A 15,204-nucleotide genomic window follows, 5' to 3' on the forward strand; every position below is an offset into this window, starting at 1 on the left:
GTGTGTGTGTGTGTGTGTGTGTGTGTGTGTGTGTGTGGGAGGAGGGGGGGATGATAAAGCAAGACAGGGAAATTATTGAATGAAAATTATTTCATTTATAGACAGTGGGATTCAAAAATCTAAGATCACTAATAATGATGCTTTTAATTTGCATTTGTTTACATTTTATACGAATTTGTCATTACATATGATCATATCAGCTTAAGAATTTGGGTGAAAAGCTGACTTTCTGAAAATATTAAAGAATTTCAGGATATTTTAGTATTTGTTTGCCTTTTTCTTTAATGACAGCAGCACTCGAGCTGCATGGACTCCCCCAGTTTGTTTAAATCTGACAGCTCATGTTATACCAGTTTGATCTGACAATTTTCCAAAGAGCTTCTCGTGATGTCAGGGATGTTTGGCTTTCTCAGTCTGTCAGTGAACCATAAATGTTGAATGGAGTTGAGGTCAGGTGACTGTGGAGGAGAGTCCATGACAGTCAGCTGTACTTGGTCTTCTTGGTCTTCAAGTGGTTCGTGTAAAGTTTTGAAGTAAGTTTGAACTCATTTTCCTGCTGCAGTATGAATTCTCCTCCACGAAGATGCAAACCAGAGGGTGGAGCATATCTTTGAAGAATGGAGCGGTACTTCTCAATCAGGGTGGAGCCGATTTGGTTCAATACACTATGTTATCTTTCTCTTTCCTGTTCATCTCCTTACATACTGTACACTCTGTTGTTACTGCCTACAGGTTTGTCCTAACCCACCCCAAGTGCCTGGCCTTGTTGCCCCTCCTGATATATAGTTTAGGGATGCGACTCGTCCTCTGAGACTACAAGTAAATAGCCTTCTTTTGACACTAGTTTTGCTGATTGGCATCTTTATTGTAGTCCATTTATTCCTGTCTTCAATGAAGTTGCTTTTCTAACTCTCAGTGAACAAATTTTGATGTATTGATCTTTTAATTGTGTGGTCACTTTTCCACAAAGTGTTTTAGACCATGCACTGCCCCCTTTACAAACCTTCAGTCTAACCATGATTTGATGCTGAGAAAGCCCCTCTCTGCTCCAACTCAGGGAACTCTAATAGTAATACTAATTTGATGATGAATTTGGTGTTCTAGTGCAAAATATAAATAAATCTTTGAAATAATTAAAGGATGGGTTGTTGTTTTTTGATCTCAGACTTAGACAATTATTGTAGAGTCCCTGCTTAAGGAAGCCGCCAGACGGTACTCGGTTTTCTGGAACTTTATTTGGAACAATAAACAGGCTACTGTGGGCCGTAGCCAACGCCAACATTACGGCTAATTCTTACCGGTCGCTCTACACCGCATGTCCTCGTCGCACACACACTTGAACTACTCACAACAAGCAAGGAGAACAGGACACATCCCCCCTTAGCTCCTGACCAATCACAGGTGGCTGTCCCACCCTGTTCACTGTCATAGGTGTAGGAATGACTGACAGGTCTCACAGCTTATCTAAATACAGCAACAACAAGCATGAACACTGTAATATTTTTAACAGTTAACCTAACATGTCACCCAGGCCGTAACACTATGTTTCCCCCCCCTTTTACAACCGCATTTAAAACGTTACAATTTGAAGAAAAATAAGCACATAAATCTCCTTTTTGAATACAGTATACTCACTGTTCAGTAACATGTCTACTTTGTTGTACAGACAAATAGAGCGTTAGAAACTATGCTCTTTATGAGGTTTTCCCTTTCCCTTGACCCCTCGGCTACATCCACTCTGGGAGCAGGGAGCCGAGCAAAATACAGTCAATAAAAAAAAATGTACAAGGTGAGACTGGTGCAAGAAAAGCTGTTGCATGAAAATACAAACCTTTATAAAATTTTAACTGGAGACAAAAATTATGAATACTCGAGAGATGTGTAGTTCCTAAATCTCTGCAAAAGACAAAGCATCTGCGGGCAAAGCATTAAACTTGAATGAATTTGAGTTAATTTGTCGTGAACAGAGCAGAAAAGGGAAGGATGAAGCTAAAACAAAGGCACAATCACATCTTAATATGTTTTTTGGTAATGAATGTGTTGAACAGTACTAATTTTTCAGATACATGGCAAGTTAAAATTGAGCAAAGAACAGAACATTCTGCTCAAGGCCTCTTTCTATATTTCTGGGTCACTGAAAAGTAGCCAATCATAACTTTCTTTGCACAGCCTTGACAGCTTTAAACAAATTAGATTGTTTAGCAAACTGCACGCGTAGGCTGCATGTGTGCATATCCACATGAGGTACCTGAAAACTGCGGTGCATGAAATGCGAGTGAATGCAAATGCTGGCCTTTGAATGAGCGTTTAAAGAAGTTGAAGTCTGCGTGTGCATCTCTCGACATGTGATTTTACGTGCGTACGGCTGTACCTGCCTTCCTTCATGCTCGTGAGTGTGCGCGGATGTGAATTAATGAATATGAGCAGGGCTGCTTGGTCTGTGATGAAGTATTTGTGTCCCGCAGCCTGGTCTGGCAAAGCTCACCTGGACTCTGAGTCCTGCTGTCAGCTCCCATCTCCCTCCCCGACACTGCCCCCCAGCCCACGGAGCGGCCACTCGCTAACCTTTGAAACATCCGCAGCGGGCTGCCTGATTCCCTGTGACATGCCATGCTCACTCCCTCACAGCATTAGCATAGCTGCACAAACACCTTGCGTTATGGCTAGCATGCGCAGACAGATAGGGGATATGTGGTGTTTTTCCAGCAACATGGCCGACGCTGAGGTCCCGTCACATCTCGTCGTCTCTTTTTCACCCCCCAGACAGAGGCTGAGTGATGTTTATGTTGGCGAGGGATAAAAGACACAATAAAGCCACATTCAAGAACCAGAAGATGTATGCTTACAAATGCAAATCTACAAATCGACTCATTTTTGGTTTAATATGTGTGTCCCAAATATTTGCACTGTCCAATGTTTTAACTTTGGTTTTGTGGAGCAGACTCTACCATCTGATGGAAGGACAGTATTAGTGGTTCGGTGACAAAAATCCCCAGAAATGCATGAGTCTCTCATTTCCTGTGTATTTATTGAAGAACAGCTGACAATGGCAAAACTGGAACTATTATGAAAAAAAATGTAAATACTGTATATTGGAGCTGATAAAATTACTTCTGTAAGCACCATTTTGACCAGTAAATTATACATTTTGATCATATCCTCCTATTGTATTCATGTCATTTTGAAGTAACACATGACTGCCCTCTCTAAAAAGAACATGTAATATATTCATGTATATGTATAATGTTGTGTATTATGTGGCATCATGTCATATTCCCAGCTCACTGCATGGCGCCTTTAGTGTTTGGATGATGTCTCACAACGCATTGTGTCGCATCACGTCATACAACATATCAAAACACAGCATTATATCAGATCTCATGCTATCCTGTTCAAGCTGTCACATTATATAAGACTGCTCTATATATCATCTTATCCCCCATTCTGTCACTCAGTCGACTGAAGCTCCTCCAGAATAAGAGATGCAGAGGTGTTAACTGGGTTAAGGACTGGGAGGATTAACCTGGGCCTCTGCTGCTGCCAGCCTCTCACTGACTCACTAAGTCAGGCTGGCCATTTAGTAGCAGAGCCAGTCTGCACAGAGTGAACGGGGGAAATGGCAAAAAGAGGTAAAAGAGAGCACAGATGGAGGGAGTATTAGTCTCCTAACCTAGGATTTCACAAGACTTCGGATTTAGAGGGCACCACTCACAGACAACCAGTCAGAGGATGAGTAAAGCTGAGAAGATGACACAGGAGATTGCAAAACGTGTAGTCAACTCCACTCCCCTCGTCGATCCCCTTCCTCTCTCTGTGACTCTGTCTTACTTCCTTTTTTTCCCCGCCCCACTCACAGAGCTTCTACGAACCACTCACTCTGAGGCAACGCGAGCCATCTTGGATGTGCAATCAAAGGCAGCTTTTGATAAGCACCTCTGACTGGCATGCGTGGCCACCACAAGGTCACTGAGCCCGATTCCGACCAAGACAGAGCCCCGTGTCGGCACTGGCAACACGTCAATTACTGCAGGCAACAAAGGATGAACTATAACAACACAATAACCTCCTCAGTCAGGGCACTGAGAGTGTAGCGGAGATGCTGTTCAGATAAGTGTTTCAATACTGAACTATAAGGAGACAAAGAGGCAAGTGGAGGGCGGGGATGGAGGGTGCATGTTTTCTTTCTCAGCCCAGAGCAGCGTCCAGAGAGCAGCCTTGGCAGCGATCCATGTGTCCCTTGGCGTTAGTACTGCAGTCACATTACATTTCCCCTCTCCACTGGATCGCTGTGTGCCCAGCCGACGCTCCCATCCAGGACATGTCGTGTCCACTTTAGACTTTAGGTTCCCTGGCTCGAGCTAATCCAACAGCAAACAAACTGGAGCAGACTGCTGAGTATATAATTGTACATAATTCAGGTCGTCTATGAATGAACGAGTTACGTGGCGTGATGCTGATGAGCAAATACTCACACACCATTTGTTGTACTGTAAACTAGGGCCTGCTGACACTGAGAGTGTTTGAAAAAAAGAAAAGCTCTTCAACGACTGGACGGCCACTGTTCCTCGCTCACATTCTCGCACATATCACACAACATAGAAAATCAAGCAGAGCAGAGCTCCATATTCCTGTACAATCACACAGAATTATTTTTTTTATCATTCTTCTAAATTCCTGCTTGCTGATACTGACAGCCACACTGAAATCCGCATGTGCCACACACTCCCCATGCTGATCCTGCACCAATTAATTTCATGAATGACTAACTCATGTTTGGTAACAAACTCCCAGTAGCTCTAGGCTTACCTCACTAGCCCCCCCCCCCCCCCCCCCCTTACACCCCCAGAGAAGTGGCACCACCAGTAATAGTCACAGGATAATGGAGTCAAAAGCCTTGTGCCTATATTGCGCAAGAGGGAAAATAATTACAGACCCAAGGCTTAAGATTAAAGTGAGCTTGCCAGTTTTGGTTCCAGAATCAGTGCCTTTGCAGATTTGTGGGACACGCTGCTCATGTTTAGTCATGGAAGAAGGAAATCAAATGTAGATGCATTCACTCTAAGGCATTTTGATGACACTGTCGTCCAGAGTACATTCGGTTCAGCGTCTTTGAGTGGCACTATGTCCAAGCTGTCACACAAACTGCGCCATTACCAGGATCCATGTGCTGGAAACAAGCCTGAAAGCACACTGAAACTTTCTCTGAATCTGAAGTCTGCCTTGCTGAGGAGGGACCGAAGGAGGGAACATTTTGGACAACATTGGAGACCAAATGGCCTTAGAGAGAGCCGGGGCCATGTTGTCTGAAATGTTGATTAGTTTTGGCATGTGTAGAGATAGATTGCCTGCCATCTTTTCATTATTTCTCCAGAACCCCCCCGGAGAGAGGGCATGGAGATGGACTTGAGCAGGCAAGGCGCAATTAAACTTCCACAGGCAGGTCATGTGCTGTTAAATGCTTTGCCACCACTTCTAATTACTTAACAGTGTAGTCCAAATGATACGCTGTCACTGGGCAAATTAATTGGTATTTGGTGAGGGCAGTATGGCAGCATTGTCTCCTACATGTGTCATAGGCTCTGTGGGACCATGAGACGGCTATGCATTATCTGACCCTGATTAAGAATGTAACACGAGTTAAGTACATAACAAGTCTGGGTTATCACACAAGTCTTAAGCATTCATACAGTATATAATTTCACAGCTTCCTGACCTCCTTGACATTTGGATGCATATTTCTTAATTTACCCTACAGCGAGTGCTGTTTTTGTAAATTGGATTTGGCCTACATTTTAGAGACAGCTCATGATGTGAATTAAGGAAAAAGTCCTGCATAAACCATGAAGCTGAATTTTAAGTGAGGTGACAAGCAATGCACAACATACCACTTCACACTCACAAGGAGCTTATATTAGAGCCAGAATAGCGCCTTCAAAACGCTGTTGCCTCATCAATCAAAATTCAAACCCAGGCCAGCTTCTGGAGGTGCTAAAGGACACCATTATTAATATTAAAACAGCACAGATTTAAGCTCCACAGAAAGATGTGTGTGCGTGTGTGTGACCTTTGAGTTTCAGTTTCTGGTGCCAGCACCAGCTCATCTTACCCCCAAAGTAGGAGCCGTCTGAAAGCTTGGTCTCTTTATTGCCTTTGGTTAGTACGCTGACAACCCCGTGTTGTATGAAGTACATTTTCTTGCCAATGGTGCCCTCCCGGATGATGTAATCCCCCGGCTGGAACACCTCGAACTTCAACTTGGTGAGCATGGAGGTCACGAAGTTTGGGTCCGCGTTGGCAAATAGAGGCATGGACGCCACCAACTTTCGACAGTTAAAGTTGATGATTTCCTGTTTGAATGGAAGGAGAGACATTGAAAAAAAAAAAAAAAAAGGAGTGAGTAAGAACAGCAGAGCAGAGCTGGAGCTTTACAAAATGCATTGACCTGTCACAATTTCAGACAACAGGGATATTAACATAACAGGGAAAATGTCAGTTGTGCAGACATTTCTTTTCTGAGCCCCTCTCAGTTTTACTCTTGTTTAGATTTGGCCTCAAGAAAAAAGAAAACAACTTTTTTCCCCCCACTGTGTGCTTGTGTAAGGGTAAAAGTGTAAGGGTAAAATGTCAGTGAATGTGAACTGAACTGAGGGGAATGTCAAGCAGTATACAAGCTTTTGAATGCATCACGGTCGCACGTGCAGCCGTTTCAAACCAAGACAGAAACACTCCTCCCACCTCTCGGAGGGGCTCGTTCAGCTCTCCCAGGATGCTCTCCTCGTCGAACATCTTTCCCTGGTAACGGTGCTCGTAGTAGTCGTGGATTCTCTGCCTCATATCTGCAGGCAGCTTGTGGAAGGACATGTACTGTTCCACCTGTTTGTACTGCAGGGAAACAGAAGACACACAACAATCACGTTACTCAAAGGCCAGAGTGCTGCAGCACAAATACAAAGCCACGGGGAGCAGCTGGCACTGAGGTCAAACACACAAGGAAATGGAGACGGATACGTGCAGGGCATCCGGTCTCTTGCAGGTTACACCCAACAAGATAACACTTTTCCCATCTTTGGTTAGGTCTCTTACAGTCTCTGTTTCCCTCCCAAAAGTCAAGGTGTCCTGAATACAGGCTGCCGAACAGAGGAAATGTACTGTACTGTTATCAAGTGCAAAGTCAAGCTGACTTGCATTGGCCAATGCACCACATTGGCCAATATGGAAAATGCTTAGTCCAATATAAATGTTTCACTCCACTATTTATCAAAGGTTATTTATAATTACTGTACAACCAAAAGCAGTTTTAGGTTGTCTTTGGATAGTTGCAGACTAGAACCTGCTCACATGAATTTAAGCTGTATTAGGATCCAATAAATCAGAGAGGTTCAAAGGATTAAAGCTGAACATTACACTCTAAATTTCAAATAAATAATATGACTTCATATCACTCTTACAGTATAATGTTAACAGATATATAACTCCATTGAAAAAACAAGTCACATTCATCCCTTTTCTTTCACTTTTTTGGTATATTTATATTTAAATATATTTTCAATTCCAGACAGCAGCCAGTACACTGGTTAATTATTAGTTGAAGCTGGCAGAGTAAATATTCGCTCTGGAATTTTCAATTTTCCCAATCAACTTTACGTCTCTTTGGCTTTGAGAGAGACATTTTGAAGCTTAACTAACGTGAGTAGCCAGGTCAGGTTTGACTGAGTGAATGGCAGATGCAGAGCAAATATATTGCTGAATCACAGCACATGCTGTAGCTAACAGATACACACAAACAGGGTTTCCCTGATCCTACCTGTCCCTACGCTATACTGTTGCCAAGATTACCCACTTAGATTGTCTATAATTCAAGATGCACACTTCACCCATGTTTTGGGTCCAGCCTGATTTGCAGGCAGTCTCTTGTGGGCCATAGAAAAATTCAGAAGGGACATATCTGGTCCACGGACCACGAGTTAAATAGTCCTGATGAACGTCAAAAGACTATCCAGAGTTTTTTCTGTTTAACAGTGAAGACTGTGTGGGTCTCAGCTCTCCAGTCTTTCTGTTGTTTGTGAAATGAAACTATTAAAATGTGTGTCAGATAGCCTTTCATTGATTCCATAGTATCGGAAGCATAGCTGCAGATCAAAGCACACTGAGAGCCCCATAGGAATAATAAGAGGTCGAATCCTTGACCCGCAGTGAAATAAAACAAGGAAGAAAAAAAAGAAATTAACCATTCATAGGGCGATGCTGGAGGTGCTCTTTGATCACTGTTTCTACGCTGCCAACAGCCTTACCACTAAAAGACACGACTGACCTTAGATGTCTCCCTCTTTGTTATCTGACACTACTCTAGTCACCACTAATCTTGGAGGAAATCATCAAAAGGCCAGTCTTGTGAAAGTATAGCACAACTGTCTCATGAAAGTGAGATCATTTTTGTGAAAGCAGAGGCTCTGTCAGACTTTCTGAAAATCAGGAGAAAAGGACACAGACCAAAGAATAAGAATCCAGTAATATAAAACATAAGAAGACAAAATGACTTTGGTTGAGTCTGATGGGGGACCAACAAGGGTCTGCAGGTAACATCTTGCAACATTTGCAGCCCTTCTTTCACTTTCTACAATGCTCATATTCACCTTTTCCCCTTTTCCTTATTTAGATTACTTTTAGTGAGTGTGTTTGACAAGAGCTGTTTGAGTCCCTTACAGACAGAGAAAACATCTGGATTCACTCTGAGCATATTGATGATACATCTCCCTCGACTGTGACCAGTGAGCTATGTTGCATTCCCCTTAATGTATTGTTAGTGTAACAATAAATTCAGCAGATAAGGCAGACTGGTTGAAACGTATGTATATATACGTATATACTTCAAATATCCGCTCACCTCATGGGAATGTCAAGCAAAGTTTTTGACAATTTCAAGTGTCGACACTGTAAAGTGACCTGGAAATTTAAATACTTGCACAAACAAGAGCAAGATGAGGAAAGAGGCTTTTAGATATCCGGTCTCTGCGTCTCTGTGGGGAGATGAATGAGTTCTGTCATGTGGTAAGGGTTTCAGTCTTTATCCTCACAATCCCTTTGGCATAAAATGGAGCGTTTACTGATCTGACGATGAAATAGAATCCTTCCACAGAGAGCAACTTTTTGTTCGTCTCCTTCACGAGAGGGAAAACTCTGGAAAACGACCGCAGACATCTCCATGCGTGGTTCCACTGGCTGCTGAGTACAGCGAAGATGACTTGTCTGCATGTGACGTCAGGGTGAAGATGACAGGTGTAACCCACATTTTGAATGTTGTCTAATGTCTTTATGTCTCCTGCATTAGACATGCCACAGTATGGTGTTCTGTTTCAAAGGCATGGATTATCATCTGCTTCAGAATGTCTTCCAACCTTTTTATTTTTTTTACTTTCATAAAGAAAAAAAGAGAAGAATACTGTCAACATCTAATACATCCATTTTTCCTCAGCTTCAGATAATATTACAGTTTGATTGTCTGAGCATGAAAGGGTTTTAGTTAAGTGAACAAATGTGAGATGATGTTCTACTTCTGTTGTTGTTTTGATGAGTACAACTGTACTACATACAGCAGCTCAGGATTGCACTCAAAGGCATTTCATATTTACAAACCACTGCTGAGTTTCAGAGGAGGAGCTGACAGGTGGGTGGGTGAGGGGAGAGGAGGAGGGCAGCGCTCCCCTGACACTGAGATGGGCTGACAAAAACCTCTGTGACAGGAAATTATCTTATTGCTGCACAGCGGCCATCACACTGCCACCAGGAAGATCCCCCGCTCTCCTGCTCTACTTGGCCAAATCAAATCATAGTCAGCATTAAGGAGGTAATCATTTCATCGTCAGATTTCCTCGCTGCTCTCTGAAAACTGCGGGGCAGGGAAAGAGGAGGGAGGTTTTTTTTGGCTGCTGCAGAGCCCTTTAAAATTTAAGAGAAGCCAACGAAACTCATTCTCCCCTTCTTCCTTTCTTTAATTTAACATTTTGAGAAATAAACAGATGAAAGGATGTCTGCACAGTAGCTGCTGCCAGTTCATTTAGCACAGGAAAACAGCTAGTTTGGCTTTGTCCAAAGGTGGAAAAATCCACTCACCAGCTCCTCCAACTCCACTCGCCTTGCTGTGCAATCAGCGTCTGACAACCTCATGGTGCCGACAAGATGCTAGAAATTTACTGCACCCGACCAAATCAAATATTTGCATGAAACAATTGTTTTTATAGGTATAATGTCGGTTTGCTTTGTCTGTGCTTGATCATATATTTTGCACAGATTCGGGTATTTCATCGCTATTTCCTCTTTTTTGTAGTCTCTGTGCAAAGCTGACCAGCCGCTGGCGGTAACTTCATATTTAGTCTACAAAAAAGAGAGTAGCATCCATGATCTCAGCCTACTCTTGAAAAGAAAGTTGGTAACATTTTTTGTTTAAATGTCAAATTATTCCTTTAAATGAGAAGTCTGCAAAAACTCCATCACCACTCTGGTTGATTTAACGCAGCAGTGTTTGGCTGAATTTATTTTCCGGCACAAAGGCAATGATACAGATTTTTTAAATATTTTTTTTTTCTGTAAACGACACAACCATTTTATATGAAAAAGTTGTCTTCTCTATCTCTTGCCGGTGGATTGTTTTTCTAGCTAGGTTAGTACACAAAGCATCCACACTACTAACTGATAACCTGTCAAGGTTGAACTGTGCCTTTCTATATATTGTGTACTGTCTTTTGAGTACATGACTGTAGACACGTTATATTTTTTTTTTCCATGTGTGCATGAGTCTATTATCTTTCAGCCTTGGAAATATTGCAGAAGTAGCATACTCTGCCCATTGAGCTGCACAGAACTGCATCTTCATTCTATTTTGTATCACAAATAATTTTCTCTTCTCAGTTTTGATCTCTTTCCACATGGCCATTCTTTGGTCTGTTTCCCATTCGTACTTTTCTTTTCCTCTCTGTCCCTCTACTCTTTCACTCTGCCTCTTATTTTTTCTTTCAATTCCCTTCTGGCTTACGCAGCTTTCCTTGCAGATGCAAATTTTTTACCAAATAAAGCATGAATTATTCATTTCTCAAAAGACATGTCAGCCACTTAATTATACTTTCTAAACATTTTTTTTTTCTCCACCACTGTCACCACGCTCTCTCCTTCTCCCTATCTTGTGTTGCATGGGCAAAAGGTATGGGTCATATTTGGCTAACTGACGTCCTGAATATTTGCACTTATATACAGTATGTAAGCATGGAAAATGGCCAACAGAGAAATGAGTAAATCCCGCTGCAGAGAATACCCCAACAGCTCTGCTTTGTCTCAGAGAAAACTTGTTGCTGGCTGAGACATACAGAGCTTCCAAATGGGAATGCAGCCGTTTAAATGTACTGCCAGGAGAGGATAATGTCTATTTTACGTTGAATTTACTTTTGAATTTACTTTGGATGCACTTCATTTAATTTCTTATCACTATGACAACAATTGAAAGAAGTAGAAAGTGGATATTGAATTCAGTCTTGAAATAAGAATCTTTAAAACAACACTATTTTGTTTCTAGGAAACATCCTAGAAAATGTAATTATGACTAAAAATGTGGCATCGCGGATTAAACTTTTGTGCCATTCAATGATGAGACTGAGCCAAAATCATTCACACATTTCTCCACACTGCATGCGTCAGATTATCTATCACATCAAGTGCCATCCAATTATGTCGTCATTGTCCCTGTTCTTCATCTCGCAGGAACCCTCTGCCACCCCAGCTCCACCCCAACTCCACCCACCACCAGTGGAGTCAGGACCCCTGTGGCTTGACAGTGTGCAACATCACTCCTGACAACTGCAGATGGAACAGACACCTTAAGAGAAGGAAAGACCTACAAGGATAGACGACTTAATGTTGGTACTCATCGTAACTGGTAAATTCACCTTTATTATGTCTCACTGGCATTGATGACACAATCAGAATATTACTTTTTGTCTGTGTTATCATGACAGTTCATTGTAAAATGTAACAGCAAAATGTGAATAAAGGCATTTGTGTATTTTAGGCTACAGATGGATAGGTGAGCAATATATGATGGAAAGGTTGACCTGCTCTGACCAGGTGGTACTAAAACACAATCATTCTTAGCACCAACAGTTCAGTGTATTATTGTGTTGGACTCGCCACACTGTCTACCCTTGTTAGTTAAGAAGGTATGATTGGTTATTGGTCACTATGGTTCATCGCAGCCAACTCCAAACTCCAAACATTGGGCATGATTTACTGAGATCTCAAATAACGGGGACTAAATTGTGTGTTCCTTCCAAAAGTTTGAAAAAAATGTTTGCACCCATTTTGCTGTTGATTTACTAAAAGTAATTGCGTCATTAAAATCAGGTGCAAATCGCTGTATTTAAATGAGGAGTTTGTGTGTGTTAAAGTGATTCCAGCAATGGAAAACAGAGCGACCGCAAAAGGAAAAGGAAATATGATTCCATTGAAATTAAGAAATATAAATATAACAAGAGCAAAATGCTATATAGTAGAATATCAGCAAGAAAGTCAATACTGTGGGGAAAACAAAAAGGCAAAAAAAAAAGGGCTTCATAATAAAATGTCGGCAAATAAAACAGGTGGATGAGATCCTCTAACAAACTACGATCAGCCGGTCCAGCTCTCTGTGACGAACAGGTGACTTTTCATTCAGTGCCTCGCGAGTGCTCGTGAACCTTATCAAGCTACCTGTGAATTCTGCGGGACACAATCAGGACCTGTGACAGCACACCTGAATAACGGGACTGGGCGGGATATCCAAGCAGCTATACGCTGGAATGATCCAGAGGCAGGAAAATGCTGAATCGTAAGAAGTTTTTTAATTGCTGGTATTATGTGGCTTCACTTTGTTGTTGGCTGTCAATCATCATTCAGTTCATTCAATAATTCAGAAATGTCATCGCTGGACAAATGATATGTCTGAATAATTTTTCCCTCTGTCATCTCAAAAATGTTTCCATGGGTGTAAAACCACGTTCTCTACATATTCTTTGGTCTCTCTGCGTCTCCTTCTCACCACAATAATAAGAGCAGCTGTCTCTCCAGATTTGTGCACCTGATTAATACAGGCCTTTCAGTCGTACTAAAATACACACGAAACCATTTCTCAGGTCTAGTAAATATCATTGCGGGTGCTAAATTGTTCGATTTGCATGTTCCCTCCCTGTATTTTGCACCTTCAGGTAGAAACGCCCAAAATGACATATGTATGCAGGCAAACAGGCAAAATGGACATGTTAAATTGTACATTTGAAAGACTCACTGCACGTCGTTAGTAAATCTGCTTGGACATTTTTTTGCAGGTGGTGTGGAGTTTGCACGTGATTTTACACATGCAAACATTTAGTAAATCAGGCCCATTATGTACCACAAACCTAATAAAATGCTGTACATCTGGATAAATGACATCTTTGACATGAACACCTGCAAACACAAAATACAGTATATTGACATTGGTTTGATTTTGGCTTCGGTCATCCACTCAAACAGTGTTTTACAGAGCACCTCTGAGGCATGTCAACAGTCCTCGACTCAGCAGTAAAAGTTGTGTGGCAGACAGAGAGGAAAAGGGAATGTAACAGGGTTCATATTAATGCCATCAGTCAGGTCCAGACTAATGAGAACAGCTCTTACTGTAAGGCAGAAAACATTCAGACTTAAGCTCCTCAACTTGTTGACAGCTGTGTCCTTGGGTTGATTGTACGGGGAAATCATGAGTGAACCTCCACAGGGCACGACCAAGTTACTGCTTTTGTTGGAGGAAATCTACAGCTCCTTCACACGAGGTTTTTTTTTTAAGGCCTTCAAAATCAGACAAAAGGCAGATAACCAGGTAAATATTTAGCCGAAATAAGGAAAACACTAAACCTCCATGTTTTACTACTTCCCTGACAGCATTAATCTGCTTTTCCTTTCTTGCAAAGAAAGGGACAACTCCATCAAGTAAAAACACAGACTCCCACTGACGATTGTTCACTGCATTTCCAAAGGTCTTGATTGGGGGGTTGAAGTAGGGGAACAAAAGATCTCTTGAGCCTCTTCACCCACAAATAGTTAGCATTGGGCCCCTTATTAATTATTCCCCAAAGAGCTATGTTTAATTGCCAAGTGTTAATTAGAGATTTAATGGGGAGGGGCTGCATCATCCCACTGTCATTTGCTTGTAAAGCCATTTGGGACTGGCATGCCACAACACGCTATCTCCAGGGCATTCTTGATTTCATCACCACGTGCCAACACCAAGCAGCATATCACACTGTTTTCTCATGCTGAATAATATTTTTTTAAATAAAAACCTAAGAATAAATGATAAAGGAACAGAAAACCAGAAAGCTTCTGTACGTTAAGTAAGACAACAAGGATCACAAATCACATACATTTATTTTGCTTGGTGTCCCCATCTCCATCTCCGTGTACTGTATAAATTACCACAGTAGAGAGCCATAGTGACAGATAAGCAGCGGCTTAGAGAGAGCTGGAGTGGCAGGCATACCCTCCATGCACAGTCACATGTGCAGCCATCTTGTGCCCTCAATCTGGAGAGATGTAATTCTCTTTGTGTGATAATGTTTCTCAACATGCCTGAGACAAGAGGAAATAATTATTGGGAGAATTTAGCAAATGCTTGACCCATTCCCACTCACACTATTTCATGTGCGGTGAAACAGAGCTGTTCAGAGTGTAAAATATTCAAATAAATGCCACAGCTCTGTACTTTTACACAGTACACTATAGTCCCTGAAGAAACTAAGGTTAATATAGAAAGAGAAACAAAGAGAAAATATGAAGAAAAGAAAGTCACTTTTGCACCGAACAGCTCATCCACTTAATCCTTTTTAAAATAATTTCATAAAAACCTTGGATCATTTTTCAGTTATAGATATCTGAAGCTGAAACAATTTTCATGAAAAACATAAAGTCAATATTACATTTGACAACACTTGTCAAACAACAAATAGTTCCAGATTTTTAAATGGGAGTATTTTAATTATTTTTCTATTTATTGCCATTGTAAATTAAAAATGTTTAGAATCTATTTTGATGAAATTATCAACATGAATATTTTGCTATTGATTTATTTTTGTTTTTTATCATTATCATTTTCCTGTTTTATAGAATTAATGGCTGAGCTTTTAATTTGTAAAACAATATTAAAATTCA

At 41.4% G+C, this 15,204-nt stretch overlaps 1 protein-coding gene across 1 annotated transcript in view; it reads right to left on the bottom strand.

Moving 5' to 3' along the window:
* hcn4 (hyperpolarization activated cyclic nucleotide-gated potassium channel 4) overlaps window positions 1–15,204 on the bottom strand; it is a 76,397-nt gene that overhangs the window by 22,889 nt on the left and 38,304 nt on the right. The window contains exons 5-6 of the mRNA XM_069173991.1: window positions 6,736–6,882; window positions 6,107–6,347 (exon numbers count right to left, since the gene is read on the bottom strand). Coding sequence (XP_069030092.1) covers window positions 6,107–6,347; window positions 6,736–6,882 — 388 coding nt within the window. The remainder of the gene's footprint in view (window positions 1–6,106; window positions 6,348–6,735; window positions 6,883–15,204) is intronic.

The sequence above is a fragment of the Embiotoca jacksoni genome, unplaced genomic scaffold (genome assembly GCF_022577435.1).
Source record: "Embiotoca jacksoni isolate LCO1_2020_lvr unplaced genomic scaffold, fEmbJac1.0.p SCAF_6, whole genome shotgun sequence".
Taxonomy (NCBI): Eukaryota; Metazoa; Chordata; class Actinopteri; family Embiotocidae; genus Embiotoca; species Embiotoca jacksoni.